The sequence below is a fragment of the Diadema antillarum genome, unplaced genomic scaffold (assembly GCF_040938485.1).
Source record: "Diadema antillarum isolate AM-2024a unplaced genomic scaffold, OU_Dant_1.0 seq00000392_RagTag, whole genome shotgun sequence".
Taxonomy (NCBI): domain Eukaryota; kingdom Metazoa; phylum Echinodermata; class Echinoidea; order Diadematoida; family Diadematidae; genus Diadema; species Diadema antillarum.
Window position 1 is genome coordinate 1,356,501 of NW_027271387.1, and position 25,616 is coordinate 1,382,116.

General features: G+C 37.9%; 1 protein-coding gene across 1 annotated transcript in view; it reads left to right on the forward strand.

The window, feature by feature from the left end:
* Window positions 1–219: 219 nt before the first annotated feature.
* The window catches only part of LOC139732000 (BCL2/adenovirus E1B 19 kDa protein-interacting protein 3-like), a 31,600-nt gene continuing 6,203 nt past the window's right edge, over window positions 220–25,616 (forward strand). The window contains exons 1-5 of the mRNA XM_071642872.1: window positions 220–335; window positions 2,635–2,863; window positions 18,138–18,228; window positions 23,243–23,340; window positions 24,130–24,273. Coding sequence (XP_071498973.1) covers window positions 293–335; window positions 2,635–2,863; window positions 18,138–18,228; window positions 23,243–23,340; window positions 24,130–24,273 — 605 coding nt within the window. The 5' untranslated portion in view covers window positions 220–292. The remainder of the gene's footprint in view (window positions 336–2,634; window positions 2,864–18,137; window positions 18,229–23,242; window positions 23,341–24,129; window positions 24,274–25,616) is intronic.

Below are 25,616 nucleotides of genomic sequence, written 5' to 3' on the forward strand. Positions count from 1 at the left end.
TCGTCCAGTTTAAATGAGGCATTTCTACCATATAGCACCCAAATGAATCATTATATAATCCATAATTGTATTTTCAATGTGCTAAAAACTCGAATTGTACGAAATGAATGAAAAGTACAACGAGGTGGTGGAAGTTTGAATATCTACATCTTGTCTTGTACGTGGTCCCCGTGTTTAATACGGAAGCAAAACACGTAACGTCACACGTAAACAATAATCGTAAGACTTTCGGAGATCGAGTGCGAGCGAATCATAACAAAGTGAATATTTCGTCGAAATACAGCGTTTCGAGATGACCACCACACCAAGGAACGAACTTGACGACTCTCTGAACGGTAAGATCACATGCTATGTGTCAGAATATTCCTTTTCTCATCTCGCCTTGCCGAATTTTCCAGGCACTTTGAAATTATGTCGACATGTTTGCGACCAGCTGGATCTGAACAGGTTTCACCCAGGCGGGCCGCCGGTCGCTCGGCTCCGGCAGCGCGGCCGTTCTGACGTAGACGCCATGTAGCAGCTGCTTCTGTTCAAACGCGCAGCGCAGGATGGATGCATGGGATGGGTACACCATACGACTACGACTCCAGAATGTCTCAATCATGTGCATTTCTTTGTCCATTGCTCCATGATTGTGAATTTGTGAATTGTGAACTACATGTAATATTATCAGAGATGATAGAACAAGATAGTATTCTGCCAACCTACCCAGTATAAAAGAAGGGTCATAATGCAGCATTATGTTTTTTAGATCGTTGTACAGTGCATTTACACTGTAGAGAGAAATTTGTAATTGTACAGACGTACAGTCTGTATTCTGGGAGCCATAATATATAATAAATCATTCCTATGGCTATGCTATGCCCAAGATGTTTCTAACTGTACTATAGAGAAATTACTCAATCAATTATCATACTTCGAATTTCATAACATAAAATACAATTGTCATACTAGAGGCTTGTTCATCCCATTGGCATTTTAAAGTGCTCGCCATTCGTCGATAAGAATTGCATTCCCAAACTGGTCGATGTAATTACCATTTGCAGAACGAGACAAGTTCAAAAAAAAAAATCCTCCTTTGCCAAAATTTGACCATGCGCAAAAGCATAGGTTTCTACATGGAACAGGTGGTCGAAATTTGAACGGCGTTATGGTCGAGTTACAAGTGTATGTGCAGCTTGCTTTAAACATGTGTACGTGTACATGTATGTCCTGGTTTGGTTCTGCTCTTCAATCAGTACAGTGATTCGTTTTAATTTTATCAGGGCAAAAGGAAATCTTGATGCTGAAAAGCCATAATTATATTGGTAGAGCTAGTAACTTAGATTCTACAATTCACATAGAACTCTTTGTGACCATTACTATTAGGAATATTACAATGTAAGCAAGCTGTACACCTTGAAATCAATGGATGTGGTGTGCATAATGTGAGGAGTACCACAGAATAGCAGCTGCAATAAGATGGATTTGTTGACTTCTTTTGTAAAAGTGAATCAAAAATACAAGTTCTACATCACTTGATTCCATATATTTAATGTTTCTGAATTGATTCATGAGTAGGATAATTGTCATAAGCCTGGCGTATACACCAGTTTTAATTCTAATAAATTTCATGAGTCGAGTGCTATTTGCGAAATTTAACACTCACAAAAAAAAAAAAAATTAACTGTGATTCAGACATTAATGCATTGTGCACATGTATGTACATTTCTTTGTCTGTTGCTCTATTGCTGAATTTGACTACTCTTGAAATTGTCAGGAAGTCCCAATTCACCAAAAATTATACTCGCTATATACATGGTGCATAGAGTATTTTGTTTTCTCTTGAAATATAGGGCATAGCTTGGACAGCTAGTCATTCTATTGTGTTTGTTCTTTGATGTGTGAATACAAATGATCAATCACAATTAAGTGGCCTAAAAATAGTTCCCTATTTCCTCCCTGTCTACAAAATGCTTGCCACTGTGGAAGTGGCAGCGGATGGCATTCATCAATATAACATCCTGTGAATTTTTAGAGTTTGGGTGTCAGGGACCTCAAATGACCAATGGTATGAAATGAAACCTCGGGACAATCTCTAATCAGCTTGTGAGCAGTTCAACTGTGTGCAATGACCGGCAGAGCACACACTTGCTCAATGTAGGACATACATGTACAGTGAAAAGCAATGAGTTGCTTTATATAGATGGTCCAATTCATGTGACCCATCAAATACACTCAATATTTTTTCTTTGTGGTTTGGTAATCTTTGGATATGATTTCTACTGTTTATTGATAGTAATTTCAAAGGTACTGTGAAAAATTCTTTCATTAGAGTCTGTAGATTGCTAAATTGGTCATGGATTCTTTCATTGGTACATGTTAATATATTTTAGGAGATGACAGGCCTGAATTGTTTCTCTCACAAATTGTTGATTTCTTTCTGTGAAACAAGATATTTTATGGCTTGAAACTTTCACGAATTGTTGGTCATCGCCAAATGTGTGTAATTCATGATAATTTCATGTCTCGAAAAAGGCCGTTGGCTCTACAAAATTCATGAAATTTCATGCTGTACTGTATCTAGCACTCATTCCTTTATTGGTATTGGACATGGCAAGAACAGTTGTCTTTACTTTTCTTGGCACTATGCAGAGTCGTGGGTTGAGCTCCAGTACGCCCAGCACCAAAGCCAGAATGAACCCCTGTTGAGTCTGGGATCGGGTGGGCCCAACGGGGGCTCAAGCACCCCCTACAGCACCGGGTCAGGGGGCGGCGGTAGGCACAGCCAGGGCATCCACTTCGGCACCAACATGGAGAAGCTGCTGATGGAGGCACAGAGGGAGAGCCGCTCCACTTCCAGGGAGGGTTCACAGGGGGGCAGGTGAGCACCCCTGATATTATTAACAGCGGGGTTGGTGTCTCAATCCACCATCAGAAAGGACTTTTTTTGTAGAGATGAAAGACAATTTCTACACATTGTTGACCCATGTCCTTGAACTTCAGATTTATGAATGCAACATACAATGTATGTAATGTGAAAATTTAAGAAAGTCATTTATTTTGCAGTGATTTATTATACTTACCTGTGCTATTCAAAACAATAAAGAAAACAAAAATGTATGAATTATGTGTTGAGTTCAATGAGGAGAGAAGAAATGCCTATTCTGTGCATTCATACTCACACACATTATACTTGTAGAAGATTTATACTTGAATAAGTAAAAAGAACTATTTAAAAAAAAAAAGAAAATCAAAGTAATGCAATGATTATTATATTTTGCAAAATAATGAGATTTTACTACTGACTGATGATTATCAAATAGTGTGTACTGTTCTTTGTTTGTTTTTATGTACTATAATGTGTAATGTCTACAACTGTTGAATAGTTTTCTGACTGAATTTCAGTCCCATCTATGGAAAAATCCTACATTTGAGCAAAGAAAGGGAATTAATGTACATGTATGTATGTGCATTGTATGCAGATGAGACGTAAACTACAGTAAAAGACCAAAACAAACAAACAAACAAACCAGAGCAGTGCTGCTGAAATTTAAAAAGAAAGAAAAAAAAAAAGATACTGTACCCTTTTGTGTTGAGGTACAATTTAAGCCTTATGTTCAAACTTCTTTCAGATGACATTCCCCAGATTACAACTGGAGTTATGCTGATGACATGTACAAGTGTCACTTATATTTGATAGACAGGTACAGAAATTTGTACATGGAGGCCATCTGTCTTTTGTCGGTGGTTGAAGGTCATAATACTTTGCTCTTGGCAAGTACGTAGCCCAGTTCTTGATTATTTCACTTTTTGTTCTTGCAAATGTCAACAAAAGTGCTCCTTGGTTTATTCCTTGTGACTAGTCCCATCATCAAGTAAAGACAGGATGAAGAAAAAAAATGCAAATCAAATTCTAAGAGTAAAGTATTTAGCAATATTACAGAGTCTAAAACAGAAAACAGCTTACATGTTCAATTCCATGAATGTAATTAAAGAAAAAAATTAAAAATGTGCACCTATTTAAAAGTAATTCAATGCTTTAAATGCTGAGGTATACACAAATCAAGGAACTAATTTTTATTAAATTTTAAGTACTGGAAAAAGGGCTTTCAATAAATATGCAAGGTTTAGTTGTAATCATACAATGTACACTACTTGGCAGCTAGGCTGCTGTTAATTGTATTGCATAGAACTTTAGTGGAATGAATGAAGCATTGGCTTGTTCATTGCTTCTTGGATAAATCATTGATTACACCCTGAGAAGTTTTACCAGCCTTTCCACAGTAAAAACTATGTAGTATTACATATCATTGGCACTTAAGCAAACCCAGTGCAGCAAAACTTGAAGTGCCTTGCTATACTGGTACATCCAGGGTCCTTTATACAAGCAGAGCAGATGGTCCTGGTAAAGCTATGTTGTGGAAGCCATACACTGGCTATTCAAGTCTGTAGTCTATTGTCCTGACTCACTGTGCGCTCGAGCTGTTACAATGGCACATCCATTGTGAAAGGCAAGCGGTACCCACAATCCCAACAGGGCCAGGGCACAATAAGCTGGTAGGTAAAGGCACTCACTGTGGCTTTCACAAAGTATGTGATTACATCAGTTGTTGGTCTTACATTGTTAGAAAGGGGGATGAAAGGGGGAGAGATTTGGGTTGAGTGGTACATTGTAGAATTGCTTTGTATAAATTTTCTGTTTGGAAAAGATTTAAGCAACCCCAAGTTTACAGCCATGTTTTCATTTGCAATTTAATTCAAACAGCCCTTCTTGATATAGTGCAGAAAGTAATTTTTTACACACACAGTCGCATTGATATTACCAGTATACACATGCACACACACACACACACACACACACACTAAATGCCTGATTTCTCAGATATTGTATTTTTTAAGGGCACACAAAGTAGTCTAGAACGAAAGCTGCCAAAAACTGGTATTTACATGTATTCATGTGGAGTCAAATGGAGTAAAAGGGGCCCTTTTTTTACTTCTGAATGTACTCGGTATTAGAGCTTTCAATCCTATAGCAGAATCAAAAGTTCAGATTCAATTAATGATGTTGCCTGTGATGAAGCTTCTGCTAGGATTGAAAGCTCAGATGTACACTTAAAGAAGTTAAAAATCATGGTGAAATATTCGCCACATCTACATGAGAGGAATAAAAGTTGGGACCTTACATGAAGGTATCTTGTACCAATCAAGGAAAATTAAAGCAGGATTGTATCCAGCAGTTGTTGAAATCAAATTTTCTGTCGCTATCATACATGTAGTTGATGTATTTTAATCCCGCTAGTCGATGTATTTTCCTGTTTGTCTGTCATAATAGATGTCGTAGGATTGCCAAATGCTTAACCTTAGTGTCTGCTGAATGTCAATAATCTTGTTAATTCTTTGATACAGGTATAATGATTAACACTGCAAAAGGTTATGAGTCCCATAATCTCTTGTGAGTTGGGTATTAAAGTTCAATGGCTGAATTACTTTCCCATAATCTTCATACTGTGCCAAATGGTACAGTTCAGTGTTACGACTGACAGCAAATTGCTAAAGAGGGTTCTCACAATCTATACTGTTTCGATCATGCCCTTCCCGTGGGAACGATGCATTTGTACGCCTGAATGAGCTGTCTAAACTTCCAACAAATTCAAATTTAGGGGGACTTACTGAATGCTTTCAAAAATGGCAAGTTCAAGCTTATTGGCTGGGCACATGAAGGTCAATGAAGTATGAAGGAGAACGGAGTGCCTTGGAATGTATGTGTGGTGATGGGTGGCCATGCTAATCATTGTCAGAAACATTTTAATGTCAAGGAGAATGCGAGTGCCTATCAGCTGCATGCAAGTCATGCGTCGCTTTGGGAAGATTTCAACACATGAGTTCATAACCAGGTTAATGGGAGACCCTTATTACATTAGGCCAGATGAGTTCACTACCAGGTTAGCATCAAGACTCCAATTACAAGTGACACGGGGAAACAGTCACCTTCAAGTAACAATGGACCCCAATTTCATTAAAGGCACATATAAGCTCATTACCAGATTAACACTGGACCCCAATTACCTTTAGGAGCGTGATGTATTTGCCAAGAGGTTAACAGTGGGCACAGTTTTTCACTGTCCTCTTGTTTCACTAACAAGTTGGCATTTGACACTGATTGCATCTGACTACAAATGGGCACACTTGTCAAATTAGCCTCCAGGTTGACATTGGACCCAGACTACCGAGCCCAGATGAGGACATATGAAAAATGTCTCTGTACCAGATGAGCGTCAAAGCCCAAGTTGACAGGAGCTGAAATTATCATCTGCTAGGTGTTCTAGACGCTCCTTACATCTTTATGGCAGTTATCATCTTATGATATGGGTAAAGGGATGGTACAGTATTGATGGAGATGAGAATTGGGCTTTTCACTTTTTGCGAGATACCAAGAAAACACTTATGAAATAGTACTTACAGAGCATACCATTTTAAGAGGAATTCAAAGTTTATTTGATGAAAATTGGGTTTGGAATGACTGAAAAATCCGAAAACAAAGTAAAACAAAGCGGTCGTAATAAAGTGTGGGTCCCACACTTATTAGAATCGCTCTTTTTTTTTTGATATCTCAGCCATTTCAAAACCAATTTTCATCAAATAAACGGTGAATGCCTCATGGAATCACATGGTCTTTCATGTTTCATAAGAGGTTTCTCATTATCTCACCAAAAAATGTTAGAAACCTGAAATTAGTTCTCAACCAAAACTATACGATCCCTTTAATGGCGCACTTGTACATGCATCTTTCATTTTAAAAGTCCTGAGCCGTTCTTTAGTCACATTGCAGGGGCGAATCCAGGAATTCCGTCAAGGGGAGGCGCCTTTCCAAATTAAAAGGGGGCGCACGCACCCCCACTTTTTCTTTTTATTTCTTTTGTTTTAACAAATAAATAAAGAGGGGCGCGCAACCGATGCCCCCCCCCCCCACTGGATCCACCTCTGCATTTTGATCACCAATTAATGCGAGGCTGAGAATGCAAGGAAGTATTTCCATGAAGAATTAGAAAGTTAATGCTTTTCATACCAAAACGACAACAACAAACAAACAAACAATTTTTTGAACTGTCAGCATTCTGACCCAATTCTTTCAGGGATAGTTTGTAAGATGGTCATATGTATGTTGTTAAAATCCAACAAGAGAGCCTAAAAATGGGATGACACATATTTTACGGGATTATAGGACACGCATTGATCAGTTTGAAACATGATTCTCTGTGAGTCATGCTACTCGGGTCGTCACATCAGCCAACCGCAGGAGTTTTTGTGAATCCGTCAGTGCTCAAGTTCAACGTTCGGGGCTAAATAATCCATCATATCATGGTAAAGATAAGACTTTAATCCACAATGATGAAACTGGTCGTCAAATTTCTAACAAACATACAAACCCCCATCCAGCCCTTCTAGATTGATTGCTATCAGATGTGGGTATCACACAGTTCACATTTTTTCCCCCTGCAGTTGATCAAGTTTAGAGTGTACTGGTAGAGAAAGTGGCATACATGTATCCGGATCTTACGAATTAATGATGAATTCCCACCTAGATGTCCTTTAGAGCGAGGTTTAACCAGAGGAAATGTGGACTCTAGAGGGTGTAACATTACAGCTGCCCAAATGGAAAATTTCACCCTTGCGTGTTGTGATTACGTGCATTTGACAGTTTTGCTGAAACGGTAGACCTCCGTGAGACAAGTAGGCCCTGTAAACGTGACTCATTCCCCCCTTTGAGAGGAACTTGGAAACAGTCCAATGTTTTCCGTGTCCACTGGGCTCAGCCTATAGATGGCAACCAGGGGTACAAGGTTTTCATAACATGACATAATGCTGTTTATAGACCTTACCAAAATAAATGTTGGAGACCTCATCTGGGATTATTGGAATTAATTCTATTCAAACAATTTAGAGTCGCTGTGTATGAAAGGGATGTGCCTGTGTGCTTTGAAGGCTTATCCATTTTTGTTGTTGTTTTTTCCCTCTCTATTTATTTATGTCTGTCTCTCTATTCATGTATCTCTTTCTTGGTCTCTTTCACTCTCCCTCTCTCTCTCTCTCTCTCTCTCTCTTTCTTGTCCTGACTGTTTTGCCGTCTTTAATCTTGCCTGATGGCCGGTATCTTTTTGGCGACACGCTCTCGATGTCATTAAACAACATGTCATGATGGCTTGAAGGGATTTGTAGGGAGAAAAACCCACAAAGCTAATCTGTGGAAGCAGGTACATCCTGGCCAAATCTGATCCCACAGTTCTAGTCAAATCACATATTGACAGTAGGCTAGTTTTATTGGAGATAATACAAGGGAAATAACCTTGGGTAGAGTACAGAAACATTGAAAACAAAGTGCTTGATAAGAGCACTTTACAGTATTTTTTTTCTCTCTCTCTCATATACGAAGCGCTGTAATAATATTCACACTAATTTGAGCACAAGTGCTATTTCATGAGAATGTTCATCATGAGGGCACATCTTTAAACTCCTAAACTCCTGTTTTATTTAACATGAAATCATTCTTGCCATTTGATTTTAACTTTACATTCACAATGATGATGTAGGATCTTGGGAACGACAAATCCCAGCTTGTTTTTTTAAATAGTTGATAACAGAAGTAGTCCCCAAAGCTCTGTTTTGCTTCGGTTCCTTCCTCAAAATAAATGGCATCATTCCATGAAGTCTGATCATTCAATGGCTGGCTGAAGTCTTTCTGAAACTCTCGCAGGAATTGCTTGTCATATTTTAATTTAGTCGTTGACATCTGCGCTTTCATTTCACTCATGGCACTTGCGTTTTGCAAGCAGGGCATTATATGAATGCGATGAAATAAGTTTCAGTAAACAATAGCAACTTCTTCTAAATGCATTGTGACATTCTCAAATTTCATCCCCTTTCCCTACCTTTAAGAAAATTCAGTCTCTTTTACTGGGCAAGTCCAAGATAAGGTCCCCTCAGAAGGCAAAATTTCATCTTTGCTCAATATTGACATGTTTGGTATCATTTTGAAGCTTATGAGTTGAAGTTTTGATTTCCGTGAAGGAAATAATGATATTATGTAAATTTATGCAAATTTCAAGGGCTTCATTTGCATAAATGTGAAACACAGCGTTACGTATGGGACATTTATAAAAATTCATATTAATTCAAAGGAAAGCAAATAATATTTGATTAATATGTGGACATAAGAAGTTCATCACATAGTTAAACTTGGTATGAAAATTTAGGGATTATGCAAGTGATTATGCAAATTAGCTCGTGTCCTATCATGGGATGTCCCATACGTAACAAAATGAGGTCATTTTTTTAGGTTTGTTCTGAAATTGCTTAGGTTATTTTAATGCCCTTTTGGAAAGTTCTAATTTATTGTTTAAAGAAATTAAATACCAGAGAAAAAAGAAAAAAAAAGTAAAAGAAATATTTTTTATTAGGCATTGAAATAATGTTACGTATGGGATAAATGCGTTACGTATGGGACATCCTCATACATATTGCATGTGAATGCATGTAGCTAGCTGGGAAGGTCTCTCAGTACACAAATGGTCAATCATCCTGAAGAAAGCATCCCAACATTGTAGCTACTTTTTGAGTTATAGACACTTGAAACAATACATGAACTTGACTGAACAATTTTCAGAAAGGGGGAGGGGAAAATGGCAAAATACACAATGAAAAATCAACATTAAAGGGATGGTATAGTTTTTTGTAGAAATGGGGATTCAATTTTCAACATTTAAAGAGATGATTGGAAACCAATTATATGAATTACAGTACTTAAGAGCATAAAATCCTAAGACTAGAGGAATTCAAAGTTTATGTGATGGAGATCCAATTTGAAATGGTTGTGATATATATATAGAAGAAAAATAAAGTAAAATGATTTTTTTTTTTATTGCAAGTGATACACAAATTGTCCTTATTCAGTTTTCAGTAGTAGCCACAACAAAATTCATGGGTATACATACTGAGGTGTGACTCGAATCAATGACCTGACTGCTAGGCAGACATCATATATCTACTCGATCACAGGGGTTCCACGCAGCAGGTATTGCTTATTTATTAAACTTAATATTTCTTGTGTCAAGTTGTTTTTTATTGAAACTAAATGGCAAACTGCCCTTCATCAGTGCAAGTAAACACTTTAAACTATTCAATTTTTCAGTAGTAACTATCTTGATAAAAATAGGGTATACATACTCAGGTTGGTCATAAAAAATATATGATTGAATGTGATTATGATGGTAAATATCTGAGGAATATTGTTCCCTTGTCAATCTGGATCAGTATTTGAGTAATTTCAATTGATTCCACCTCAATAATTATGCAAAAATTTGTTTAAATGGGTATTTTGCAAAATTATTTTGCAAAATACCCATAAACATGGTTCTCCACACACTAAACGAATGGGGGACAAAGGGCATGCATACCCAGGTTGGTCATAAAAATATAAAAATATGATTGAATATGATTATGATAGTGAATATTTGGGGAATATTGTTTCCTTGACAATCTGGATCAGTATTTGAATAGTTTCAACTGATTTTACTTCAATAATTATGCAAAATACCCATAAACATGGTTCTTCACACACTAAATGAATGGGGGACAAACTGTCCCATACGTAACTGTCCCATACGTAACACGTCATGTCTGTCTTTAATTAGAACCTGTAATTAGAGCTTTTTGCCTAATGACATGAAACTTACCTGTGATAATCTTGAGTGTTGTGACTTTCATCACAGTGAGTTACAAGTTGTAGAATGATATACTTTCAGAGAGTTTTGAGGTTGAAAAAAATGTTCCAAAAAACAAAATTTTTCTGGTCCCATACGTAACGGCACATATTTTCTCTTCTAGAATATAATTGTCAAGGTCATTTTTCTCAATTTTTTACATGATTATACTTCTTCTAGATATCAATCACCATGATGAAGTTCAATATGATCAAAGGCCATTAACACTATTTTTCAGGTCATAAAAGTCTCTGAATGTCCCATACGTAACGTGCGCGTTATCTTGGACTTGCCCTTCTGCAAAATCTTTAGAAGTATAGTGGGCAGCATACAAACTTGAAGTGTGTTTAAAAGTAAAGTTTTCGTTTGAAAATATGGTGCAGTGTAGGCCTTAAAAGCCTGAAGAGGGAACCATAATGTTTGTCTTTTTTCCTCTCCCTTTTAGAAAGTTTCATGATTTCTATTTTCACTGGAATATGCAATGATGATGTCTGCTTATAAGTGCAAAATAGCACAGACATGGGGAAAAAGTAGGTTGCTTTAATTGATTTCCAGCTGTTATGGAAAGTGAAAGCTTGTGTTCTTCATGTCTATAAATCCAAGTGCTTTTGCAGGGGGGGGGGGGGATAGGCCTATACCTACAGTATGAAGGATTCGGCAAAATGTAACATATGACAGTGTTTCTAAAACATTTCTGTTTCCTTGATTTTTCTTTGTAAGTAGCAAGTGGGGAAAGTAAGAAAAATTGAATTTAAGTGTATTGAATTTGACACAGGCAAAAAGAGAAAGAAAAAACACCTGCAAACCAAACTTCTTCATCACGGGAGCTGGATATCAATGTACAGCTGCAAATCGTGGAACATCATTTATTTACATTCTGAACTTCACCATGTCATATTTTTGGTTAAAGAAAGTGTATTCAATGACATATATGTAAACATGTGTTTGGATTAGATAGTTCAGCTGTTGCAAACCACAGTGATGTCATTTCCAGACATGTAAATGTCAGCTGGTCACTGCTGAAAAATCGCTTCACGACTGAAGAAACAGTCTCACTCAAATCTTCCTGACTTACCCATGACCCGTGCAAATGTGCTTACGTGCCTTGGTGCAGAGTCGTGGCTCACTCGCAGGAGTGTGCCGAGTGAGTGAGGGAGGTCACAGTAGTACAAGTTTTGTACATCTCGTTTCCTTGACTGCACCCTTACACATACACTCAGTCAACCGAAGATTACATTAGCCACGAATGTTCTGCACGAACCCAATCTCCTGCTGATTAGGACGGCAGGACGGCAACCCAAATAGACCGCAAGGTTGTCTGGGCGAATTTTGATGAGCGGGGAGGGACCCTAGACCCCAGTCCCATACACTGCATCCTTTTTTGCAGCGTCTTGAAGCCTGGCCAGCCACATTAATTTTAGCTAGGTTTATTTTGTGACCTTCTTGTCTTCACCTGATTCTAAAAGTTAAAGGTGTGTGGCCAGTCACGCAGAATGATGATTTGTCAGATCTCTGAAAAATTAAGAGTCACTCAACAATGTAGCATTACAGGCATCTTTTAAAACCGGTACACTTTGGGATCTGTTCAGTATTTATTGTTATATGTATATTAGATATATGTATCTATAGGATATATATATATATATATATATATATATATATATATATATATATATATATATATTTATTAAATGATACTAATTATTATTAGTTGTAAAAAGCTCTTTCACTATTATCAATTTCTAATTATTGTCACTCTTTTCTAACTATGCTATGTTTAATGAAATACATAAAATACTCTGCTGAGAATGTGAAGGGTGTTATAAAGTTGCCACTATACCCATAGCGCTCGAGACAACGTAATGCCCTTCTCATTCTTACCCGACGAAATGTATATTGGAGATTTTGACACTTTACTAGGTGTACGGTTCATTACCCTCAGGATAGAATTTAAGTGAACATTTAAAAAAGATAATAAATATACATGCCTGCATCAATGTATGGTATCATAGATAGAAATTGTGTGTGTGACTGTGTCTTTGTGTGTATTGAATTTGTCTCTTTTATAGTACTTACTATATTTTTTCTATCTTATAGTTGATGTTTTTTTAATGTGTGTAGTTCCATCACCTCTTGCTGTGCACATTCGAGGTTATGATCTCCCAACTAGATAGTACATGATGTTCGTCATTTCTGTGTCAATGACTTTACCGGCTTGTATAACACGTACAAACATGCATGCCCAGTTCACACTTTGGTCCTAATTTGACAGTAGCGTGGATCGAGTAGGTTGGTACATTATGATAGACTGTGTTTACTGGTTGAATGTTTATATAAATACAGGTTGGTACATTACGATATATAAATTTAACCAGTAAACAACTAGTACAGTGTATATCTCTCAAATTCAAGCTGCAATACTTATAGCATGCCATTACTATAAGGAAAAAGAAAACAGTGGGTAATGTTAATAGGCTGTGATTGACTGTTTCATAGTCATATTTTGTCATTATCATATTTTTCCTCTTGTGGTAATTATACATTGTATGAGCTCCCCTAAGGAGACATTTATCATTAAAGGACAAGTTCACCTTCATATACATGTGGATTGAGTGAGGGCAACAATATTAGTAGAACACATCAGTGAAAGTTTGGGGAAAATCCGACAGTCCGTTCAAAAGTTATGAATTTTTAAAGTATCTGTGCAATCACTGCTGGAGGAGAAGACTACTACAGTGCATGATGTCACATGCGTACAACAATACAAGGAAAATAAAAAGAGAATTTCACAAAATTTGACCTTTTTGAATAAAGTGCACATTTCTTCGACATGTTACTGACTTATGTTAGGGGTAATATTATTTCCCCTGACTTCTGAAAGAGAGAAGTCGAGTGTTCTTTTATTATGTGAGAAAAGTGAGAATATCTTGAATTTTTGTTATACTTTCTTTATATAGTTGTACTCATATGACATCACAAGCTATATATGTAGTAGTCTCTCATCCAGCTGTGACTGAGCAGAAACTTCAAAAATTCATAACTTTTGAACGGAATGTCCGATTTTCCTCAAACTCTCATTGATACATTCTACTCATATTGCTGCATTCACTCAACCCACATGTCTATGAAGGTGAACTTGTCCTTTAAGAGCTCCCTCGTGGAGACGCTGTAATGGCATAAAGTTTGAAGAATGATAATGTTTGATTTGTTTGTAGTATTGCTTTATCTGATCTCAATAAATTGCCTTGGGCAAAAGTGTTTTTCAATTGGGCCCCATTTATTTATTTTTTCCAATAACAACAACAACAACAACAACAACAGGCTATAGTTATCGAAAGGCCCATCCACATGTGAAAACAATGCAATATACTGTAAGTAATCATGCATAAGACTTGACCTTTCCGTTTATACTGCAATACAAAAATAGAAATATAGTGAGTTTTTGGCTGAGTGATATACAACAAGAATGGTTACAACAGTCTATTACACACTGGCTTCTGATGTAAACAATACATAACCAGTATAGACTAGCAGGCTATTGAGTGCTCAGTTTGTGTATGGTTTACAAGCTTGGTATTATATATGGGATTCAAAGTCACATGACAAAAAATTGGTGTATCTGGTGGTGAGAGCTCTCTTTCCAATTTTTTTCCAACAAACTTCATGCAAAGTTAGGAAAATTGGTCTCTTGCATCTAATAATGTTTTGGGTGATCAAGGCATTTGATAGTGTTTGGCACAGTTGCCTGAGAAACTACAGTAGTGCAACTTTCAACAAAATGTCACATTCTTTTCTAAAATCATGACTTTCACTGGCAGATTTAATTCAGAGACTGACCTGAGATAAAGATTGAATAAGTTTGAACTTTAGTGCATACTTTTGTTGTAGCACAAAACATACAATTCCATTTATATCAACAAATCATACAACATACATGAGTACCTTTACAAAGAGTATGGGTTGACTTCTTTTTTTTTTTCCAGTGGTGATGTTGAACTGTGGGAACATACAGTGTTAACTGAAGAAGTGAGGCACCGACTGCGTCTAGTAGTTCAAATTTAGCCCCCCCCCCCCACAACTTCAAAAACAAAACAAAAACAAAACAGAAATGGATGTGTATACTATGGGCCTTGATGTTTTGCTAGCCAGGGTTAAGCTGAAGTGCCTAGCTGATTCTATGAAGCCCTGAGTCATCCATGAACCCTTTTCAAAAGCTGGGGTTAAACGTACTGCACGTAGAACATGTAACCCACGGAGGAGCATTAGTACTGCACTCTTCTTTGTTTGTTGTGATCAGTGCTGCTCTGTTTTCATGTTATGGCTCATGTTCGGGGTCAATATAGGCCATATATGGTATGCCGACAATCAAATACAAATTATGTGTTTGTTGGAGGTTGGAGAACACTTTGTAAAAAATTACAAAAACCAAGTGCACTTGTAGGCCTATGTCACATTGTTTAACCATTTGGGTCCCACCTGACTCAACCAACTTTTTCTCATGCATATTGTCAGAATTGTAAAACCATAGTCACATTATGCATTGTAGGCTATTTCATATTTTGAGGGCAGAGTAGTAGATTTGAAGGGAATAGACTGTTGCTGTAAAGTGCAAAAAATAAAAAAATAAATTAATGGATGTTTCTCTTTTTCACAGGCAGGTAACAAACCGTGTTATTCACCTGTTCCCCCCCCCCCCCCCCCATTACATTAAGTTTCTTTCTAGGCAGAAATTCACTTCAACATTCATCAGTTGTTTTTAGGTGGGACAAGTCTCCATTCCAGCAAACTTTGTGCATGTGGGTTAAAGGGATGGTACAGTGTTGGTGGAGATGAGAATTGGGCTTTTAACTTTTTGCGAGATACCAAGAAAACACTTATGAAATAGTACAGAACATACCATTTTAAGAGGAATTCAAAGTTTATTTGATGAAAATCGGGTTTGGAATGACTGAAACATCCAAAAACAAAGTAAAACAAAGCGATCGTAATAAAGTGTGGGTCCCACACTTTATAAGAATCGCTCTTTTTTGGATATCTCCACCATTTCAAAAAAAAATTTCATCATATAAATGTTGAATTCCTCATAGAATTACATGCTCTTTCATATTTCATAAGAGGTTTCTCATTATCTCACAAAAAAAAAAAATATTAGAAACCTGAAATTAGGTCTCAACCAAAACTGTACGATCCCTTTAAGGTAATCTGTTGGGAATATGCATAGAATATGAATACATTACAGGTTCGATTTATTGAACACAAGGTTCTAAAACTTATTTTTGCAACTTTTTGTAAATCTAATCTTTTCAGCTGCAGAACTGCTTCGAGTATTAATTGTACACTGCAAGTTACTTTTTGTAGCAATCTCTGTAATGCACAAGTGGGAAAATAAGCAAATCAGCCCCTAATAAAGAAAAAAAGCAATTGATATGAAGTTACCAGGCACTAGTATAATCAAGGCTTGCCCTATGATTAGGGTTATACAATGTATGCTACAATTACCTTGTTCTTTTTTTTTTCTATAGCATGATGCACGATTCCTTTTTTTCCCAGGTCTGCTTGCAATCCCATCAACTTTCATATTGTATGAAAATTCTCAAACAGGGTACTAAAATAGTCTAGATGGCAAGGCAGCACACAGCGACTGAGGATTAGAAGTATGTCATTGTGTATTGTAGGACTACAAAATATATGATAGTGCAGTCACAATGCACATATATATGGAAAACAAAAATTGTATTCAGTGCAGTCACCAAAGAATGCATACAGAGCAATATATAATGCATTACTTCCCAGGTCTTGTGCAGGTTTGTTGTCTACAGCCTTGACCTCATCAACCTATTGTAATGTGATACAGAAAATAGGCGATAAAGGAGTTTAACGGCACCACAGCACACACACACACACACACACACACACACACACACACAAGAAAAATCTGTTGATCATATTATGTATAGGTCTGTTGTATAAGAAGTGTGTACAATAAATCTTTGGTTTCAGTTTAATACATGAATATTTAATATATTTACTTTACCCACAATGCATTCGACTTGAAGAGAGATTAAAGGAAAATATCATAAAGATACAGTGGAAACTCGATATAACGAGATGGTCGGGACCGAGTCATTTTCCTCGTTATAGCCGATATCTCGTTATATCAGTAGGCATAAAAAAGGCATAAAATAAAGACATTAGTTTGCACATGTGGGACTACCCATCATATTTCAATCAATACTGATAACTTGATATTGTGTGTGAGGGAATTACTCACCTTTATGGGTAAGAAGGTGTTTTTCGCCAAGAAAATCCAATATCAAGAATGTGTTTCTTATTAATTGTAGATGTTTGAATTTGTAAATTTATATAGCTTGCGATTGTATCAAGATCGTCTGTGGATTGGTATGTGGTTATCGTATGGGTGTGTGTTGTGTGGAAAGCTTGAATATGGTCTGCACAATGCTGTGTGTGTATGTGACACATTCTGTATGTACATTATGACTGCCTGTGTGTGAAGACGGGGAATTCCCTAAGTAGAAGGCCAATCACAGCATCAGATTGTCTCACACCTGCTAAACGTCATGATGATGTCATGTATACATATGGCCGTCCCACCACATTTTCTGCATGTATCAGTGTGCGTGCACACACACACTCCACACGTACAACATGCAGTTCTAGCTGGAGTGCACTGAAGAAAATGATTATGTGTATACAAGACAGTTTTTGGCGCATCAAGCTTTACAATCTCGGAAGATGATAGCACAGGCGAAGTAAAGCTTTACCGAAGGCATTTTGCTTTACCTCGCTATAGCAGGTTTGATTCACTATGTTTTTCTTTGTTTGGAAGTCACAAAATTTATCTCGTTATAGCAGTTATTTCGTTATAGCCGATCTCGCTATAAGAGTAGCATTTTACATAGACTTGTGTGGAAGGAAATTTGGGACCGAGAAAATTTCCTCGCTATAACCAATATCTCGTTATAGCAGTGTTCGTTATACCGAGTTTCCCCTGTACTACCATTCTGACCTGACCTGACAATGCCCCCTTTTTTTATATCGTATTAAATAGGCGTCAAAACAAAACAAAACAAAACAAACATATGTCTGTATTTCCTTCTTTTTTTGGGGGGGAGGGGGATAATATTCTTTTCTTACTCTGTGAAGTTATATCACAGTTGAGCATCTGTATTTTACACAATTACACAAACTGCACCCAGTATACGGTACACATGTGTGAGTACATATTGTATGTATTGTGTATCATACAGTGTACATGTATCTATTTGTATAAATGTTGTGTGTATAGTATGTTGTATGTCTGCATGTATATTCATGTATGCATTTGTAACAAATTTTTTCCTTCATATTTTACATCAATGTTTTGCTTGAAAACTGTAGTCCTAAAGGGCCACCAAGTCCGGTACTCAGTTCCAACCAAGGCTCAGCCCCAGGATCGGTGTACAGCAATGGATCTGGGGAAAAATACCAGGTAAGTCTGCTAATATGAGACTACATCAGTGGGAACATTCTTTCTTAGGAAGAAATTAATACAAACTTCTGGACAAAGCAGTCTATCATAGACTATTGTTCATAATCCCAATGCAAACACCTTTAGTTACAGGTCACTTGAAGTTAAGTTGAAATATCAACATACTGCATCCCAATACTGGGATGTTATATCCTTTTTAAAGCAGGGATTTTCCGGTCTTTTTGCTTCGATTGCTCTCATGGTTTTGGTGATGCCAGAATATGCTAAGTAGACAGAGGCTACTTGTACCTTACCCCCCCATTTTATTTTTTGGGGGAAATACTGCTATGCAGGTGTTAAAAAAAAAAAAAGATGTCCCTTTTGTAGTTAACAGCTTGAATTGGAGTGTATGAGTTAGCATGTCCAAACGTAACCTTTGATCAGCCGTATCTAATCACTTAATTACATTTCATTACTACTAAAAGCTTGACCATGTCTCTTAATAGTTACCACAGTATACAGTATGTTTGTGGTTTTGTTTGCTTTGATTGCTAAAGGTGGGGATACTGTCTGTTATATAAGAAAAGTTGGAATCCGAGTGTCCTACTTTTTTGGCTGAGGTATCTATTCATTATGTAAGATACATAGTTGTTCTATGGTACAGATTCTTCTGCCTTTCAATTTGATTTTTTTTTCAATATATGGCCCCAAGATCTAGGTGACAAAGCTTTGTGCAATCCCTGATTCATCATGGCAACTCAAAACTTGTCAGTCAGCCTAAACTAATGGGGCACCTACAAAGTCATTTCCCAAGTTACTTCCTGACTAGACCATTGTAGTTCTTTGTTGAATGGTTGCACAGCTGACACAGTAAGTGGCTTGTGTAAGCTTCAAAATAAGGAAGTTCTGTCAGTAAACAATCCAATGTATACTAAAAAAAACCATGCACACATTCACACTCACAACCCATTCCTTTGATAAATTACATTGGCTGCGCCTTCTTAACTGTATTGAGTTACTCCTGTGCAGAGACTCCAACTCTCCCGTTTTCGACGGGAGATCTCCCGCTGAAAACCCATTTTTGCAAAATCTCCCATTCTCCCGCTTGAGATTTGATTTCTCCCGCCCTGGCTCTGTGTCTCCCGTGGAAAGGATTTCTTACTTATTGCTATCGTATGTTGAAAAATAAGCCTTAGATAGCACTAGAGAACATCTAAAACCCTAAGAACTTCGCGCTTCGCACACATCAACTTGGAGTCTCCCGTTTGCTGGGGGTTTTGGGCGGGAGAATCTCCAGATCAGAAGGTGCTTGGGGTTGGAGTCTCTGCCTGTGTGTGAAATCACTCTAATACCTCAAGTATTGATATCTTCAAACTCAAACTCCCAGTTTATTTATTTATTTATGAATTTATGTTCTTATTGATTAATTAATTTATTTGTTCATTCATTCATTGATTTATTTGTTTTTCATTTATTTATCTATTTATCTAATTATTTATTTATTACCTCCACCGAGGGAGGAGGTTATGTTTTCGTTACCGTTAGTTTGTTTGTTTGTCCGTGTGCAAAATAACTCAAAAAGTAGTCAACGGATTTGGATGAAACTTACAGGAAAGGTTAAGAATGACACAAGTAACAAATGATTAAATTTGGTAGTGATCCAAGAATTTTGGGGGAATTTATGAAGGATTTTGATATTTTGACAGGTTGGGTCAATGAACTTTCGAGTTCAAGCTGTGCATTTTTGAGGTTTTCAAACGCACACTAAAGTGCGTGCTCTAGTTTCTGCAAGGGCGAGGCGCACCGCGCAGCTGAGGGTTTATGACGTAACAAAGGCTTCTATCTTGGGAAATTAGGCAATTTTGTCATCATGAATACTTATGGGTGGAAATCACTGATCTCTTTGGAAGAGCCCAAAGAGCTTTTCCCCAGTGGTAGAGAGGAGAAAGATCTCTTTGGGAAGAGCAAGATTATCGTTGGAGGTCTGCGCTCTCAGAGTGCTTTTCTAGTTTATTCATTTATTTATTTGTATATATATATATATATATATATATATATATATATATATATATATACATATTATATGTGTGTGTGTGTGTGTAAATATACATATACAGTCAAACCTGCCTTAGCGGCCACCTGTCTATAGCGGCCTCTGAAAAATCCCCCCGAGCGGCCACCATTTTTAGCTCACCTGAGCCAAAGGCTCAAGTGAGCTATTGCGATCGCCCTTCGTCCGGCGTCCGTCGTGCGTCGTGTGTCGTGCGTCGTGCGTCGTGCGTCGTGCGTCGTGCGTCGTCCGTCGTCCGTCGTCCGTCGTCCGTCGTGCGTAAACTTTTTACATTTTCATCTTCTTCTTGAAAACCCCAAGACCGATTTTCATCAAAACTTGGCAGGTAGCATCCCTAGGGGGTTAGGAACTCAATTTGTTAAAATGGGCACCATGCCCCACCCAGGGGGCCCCCAGGGGGGCCCAAACCCCCCAAAATTAAGGAATCTGTAAAAATCTTCTTCTCTAGAACCAGAAGTAATAGAGCTAAGTTAATACTATGAGTTAGTACATTGATGACTGTAGTTTCAAGTTTGTTCATGGCAGAATCAGGGGTGCCCCCTTGTGACCCAGGGCAGGGGGGTGAGGAGGGGTCCTAATGGGGCCTAAATTGTACATTTTTATCTTCTTCTTGAGAACCCCATTACCCATTTTCACCAAACTTGGCAGGTAGCATCCCTAAGGGGTTAGGATCTCAGTTTGTGGAAATGGGCACCATGCTCCACCCAGAGGGCCCCCCATGGGGGCCAAAACCCCCAAAATGAAGGAATCTTTAAAAATCTTCTCTAGAATCAGAAGTTATAGAGCTAAGATAATACTATGAGTGAGTACATTAATGACTGTAGTTTCAAGTTTGTTCATAGGAGATCCAGGGGTGGGGGGGGGGGGGGGTGGTTGGGAAGGTCCAAATGGGGGCCTGAATTGTACATTTTCATCTTCTTCCTGAAAACCTCAAAATGGATTTTCGTCAAACTTGGCAGGTAGCATCCCTAGGGGGTCAGGATCTCAATCGATCGAAATGGGCACCATGCCCCACCCAGAGGGCCCCAGGGGGCCCCAATCCCCCCAAATTAAGGAATTTTAAAAACTTTGGGCCCTTATTGTACATTTCCATCTTCTACTTGAGAATGCCTGGTCAAATTTTGGTAGAGCTGTGAATAATTTAGATGAGTGACTGCGTGAAAGGTAAACTTGCGATACTCAGGTGAGCGCTAGACCCGCAGGTCTCTTGTTGTTTCCCGGGGTAGATTTTAACCTGTCTATAGCGGCCACAGAGCCGGTAATTCAGCATGTTTTTCTGATTTGTGGCCGTGCAAGACATTCATGGGCAACGTTCAGTGATTGCCACCGCTGCATTCAGCACTTATTCAGTCACAATAAATCACGAATGTTAAGCTTTCTTCACGACTGTACACATGCTACTGTGCAACAATTTCATAAACACCGGCATTGTTCAATGCACCTGTCCACCTGTCTATAACGGCCACTTTTTTCGTTTCCCTTAGGTGGCCGCTGTAGACAGGTTTGACTGTATGTATATATATTTATCTATTTATTTATTCTGTTTTATATTCACAGGGGAGCCCTTTCAACAGTTTTTCTGGCCAAAATTTCCAGGAGAAATGTCTTACAATATAACCTCCAACATAATTATCGTCATAGACATGGTTTTCGAAGATGATTTGAGATGATTTGATGTCCCAAACCACTTGGTATCTAGTATCTTTAAAAAAAAACTGATTTACAAAGGAGCCCTGCATAAAAGCAATACAAAATACATCCAAAGTTACATACAAAAGTACAGTAAATTAAAAAAAAAACATGCAAACAAAACAAAACGTGGCACACAAAGTCAATTCAGAATATAAAAGCAAGTATATATGAATAATGAATTACAGGAAAAATATATTTAAGAAAAAAGAATCAGAAAACATTTTCCACCATTTGCAACCTACATGTACATACATGTAATACATCAAAAGGGCCTATTGTGGTACCGTGTACCCGCCAAGCTGACACATAAACTGTCAAATCAATGAGTTGCCCTTGCGAGCATCCAAACATACCCCATGTACCACAAACAAACACCCAAATGTATAGGGGACCATGCAGTCCTTTCTTTTGCTCCTTGAATATGGTATGCCATACCCTCTTAATTTCCCTCATCACCATAACTCATGGTGGTTGTAAGGAACTGATGAAATCACATTTGTTTTGTGATTTAAATTGTGTTGTGATGGAATTATTTTTTAAATAAAAACAAGTGTCCTTTTTGTGTGTTCTTAATTCTTCTTCTTCATGCATAGTCCCCATGTCATTTCTTCATGTCATTTTCTTCATGCAGAAAGGAGCTAGTATTAATATATGTTATTGGTCAAGTGTGCTGGTATAATATCATACATATATCAACACTTGACCTCCTGCAGGAGTTGTATGTGCCCCCCAAGAGATTATATTTTGAGGGAAGATATTGTGTTGAGGGGAAAATAATTCCCAAGGGTCTGTCTAGTGTTACATTACAACGATATAGGCAAAGAAATTTGTTATACTCTACAATCTGCATAAATACATGTCATTTTACTTTAGCGTGCCATTGGCAGCCAGTCAAATTCTCAAATTATACAATGTGAACTTACATTCTTGCCTGCAATACAGTGGCAGATCCAGGAGTAGTGCGCCAGGTGCCCCTACCCCCTTTATTTTTTGTTGAAACAAAAGAAATATAAAAGAAAAAAATAGAGGGAGGCGTGTGCGTCCCCTGTTAATTTTGTGAAGGTGCCCCCCCCCCCCTCCTTTACGGAATTCCTCGATCCGCCCATGCAATATAACATTTGTGATCCTCACTGCATTAGTCACATGATTGCATTATGACCAATCACCGGCCAGTCTTTATGTAGACCATATTTTCTAATAGAATAAGAATTTAAACAAAGTGCTAAAAATTGTCATATCATGTACTGGTAATTTTTGTTGTTGGTCTTGCAGGGTATGCCAGGGCTGATGGCTGCAGCGGAAGGGACCACCGGAAGGGGCGAGAACTGGATCTGGGACTGGTCGTCCAGGCCGGAGCCGCTTCCTCCCAAGTTAGTATTCAACCCAGAGGGGGTCAACGGCACGCTGACCAGTGGGTCATGCCTCGGTCATTTTTTGAGCAAGGTCAATGGGACATCATTACTGATGTTTCATGATACAGCTCTTGGAGTCTTCAAATGTGAGAGTGGTCGTCTCAAACAGATCTGTACCGGTATTCTAAGATTGAGGCTCTCAACCATACTTCTTTTTGTATCGAAAAGTGATTTGTGATTTTATTCTGTGATGTAATGTCTGAATATATTTTAAATTTTGCTTTTAAAAGTGATGCAGAAAGTTAAGAAGAATAAAAAGGAATACTTATGAGGTTGTTTATGAGTCACACTCTGGGTGAAATGATATCACAATCATGAAGTACAATGAGTTCTCCGTGTTTATGAAATTTGATTTGATACAAGAACATAGCAAGATTTTCCATTAGGTGGGGATGGTATCTACAAAAAGGAAAAGCTATAGTTTTGAAATGCTGGAAAAACAAATAGGCCTATTGTTGTGAGTTGCATTATGGGATTAAAAGAAAAAAAAAGAGGGATTTTTCGCTGCCATTCACACATGCCACACGGGGCAAATTGTCACAAGAGTTTTCCAAAACATCAAGCTGGACCAGTTTCCATATCACAATGTGTATCATAAGAGTTTTTTTGCGTCCACACTCAAGAATCAGTGGTTTTTTTCACATTGCATTGCCAAAATCACCTTTCAAAACCATTAATTTTGGATGTGTGTGAATGGGACTGTCGAATGTTACAGCATAAACCTACCCTTGTCTGTTCTCATCACAGAGAGTTCCGCTTCAAGCACCCTGACAAGAACAGGTTGAGCATCCGGAAGACCAAGGCCATGCGTAGCGACTTCTTCTCAGCTGAAATCCTCTCCATCTTCATTCCATCCCTCCTCCTCACCAACCTCTTTGCTCTGGGCATGGGGTGAGTTGTTGGCCACCATCTTCTTTTTTAAAGGGATGGTTCAGTTTTGGTTGATATTGGGTACAAGGTATTTCTTCACATATTGAGGAGCATTTTATTCTGTGAGTTATGTCTTGCAGAATAGGCCCAATACAAAAACTTTCTGGTGTATTCTGCCCCAATATGTATCAACTTTAACTGTGACTATTAAGTCTTCAACAAGGCTTGCCAAATTGTATTTGTGACAGTTGCTAAAACTTTTTTGCTGACCTCCTTTATTGAAAACCTCAAGTCCACCCAATCTGTTTGTTTCACCTGACTTTGGCTAAATTTTGTTTTTAAAAGATAAAATATATTCTGCATTCGACAAAATGCTATGGCAGAATATTTTTGTCATAATGATGGAACTACTGAAAGCTACAAGTGTATTCAACTGCCTTTTTTTTATGCCTCCGCCACGAAGTGGTGCCGGAGGCATTATGTTTTCGGGTTGTCCGTCCGTCCGTCTGTCCGTCCGTCCGTCCGTCCTTCCGTCCGTCCGTCCTTCCATCCGTCCGTCCGTCCGTCCGTAATGAATTTTGTGGACAGGGTAACTACCAAAACCTTTTGAGGTATCCTAATGAAACTTGGCATGTATGTGTATTAGGGGGTGAAGTTGTGCCTATCAACTTTTGGGTGCACATGCTCAAGGTCAAAGGTCAAAAGGTCAAGGTCAAATGCTTAAAATTTCACTATTTCCCCCATATCTATGCAATGCCTGAAGAAATTTTCTTGAAACTTAGTTTATACATGTATTACCCAATTTAAATTCTCTGGTGAAAGTTTGGGGTCATGAGGTCAAAAGGTCAAAGGTCAAAAGGTCAAGTAAAATGTTAAAATTTCACTTTTTTCTCTGTATCTGGGAAATTGTTCAAGGTATCTTCGTGGAACATAGAATATATGCATGTACTGACTAACAGTGGTTATCTAGGGAATTTAGGGTTCATGGGGTCAAAGGTCAGGGGTCAAAGGTCAAGGGCAATACTTCAAAATGTTACTATTTTCCTTATACATTTGTATTTGCAATGCCAGCAGGATTATTTTTTTTTTGACTTGGTGTATGCATGGATAACCCAATAGAGATTCTCTGGGATTTTTTTTTTCCAAGAAGGTCAAAGGTCAAAAGGTCAAAGATCAAGTGAAAGTGCTGAACTTACTTCTTTCTCCATATCTCGGAAGTGGCTCAAGTTTTCTTGAAACTTAGTACATATTTATGTATGTTCTGCCTGACAGTGATTCTCTTGTAAATCAAAGGCCAGGTGAAAATGATAACAATTTACTGTTCAATACAGAAATTGCACTTTTTCTCCATACCTTGAAAATTA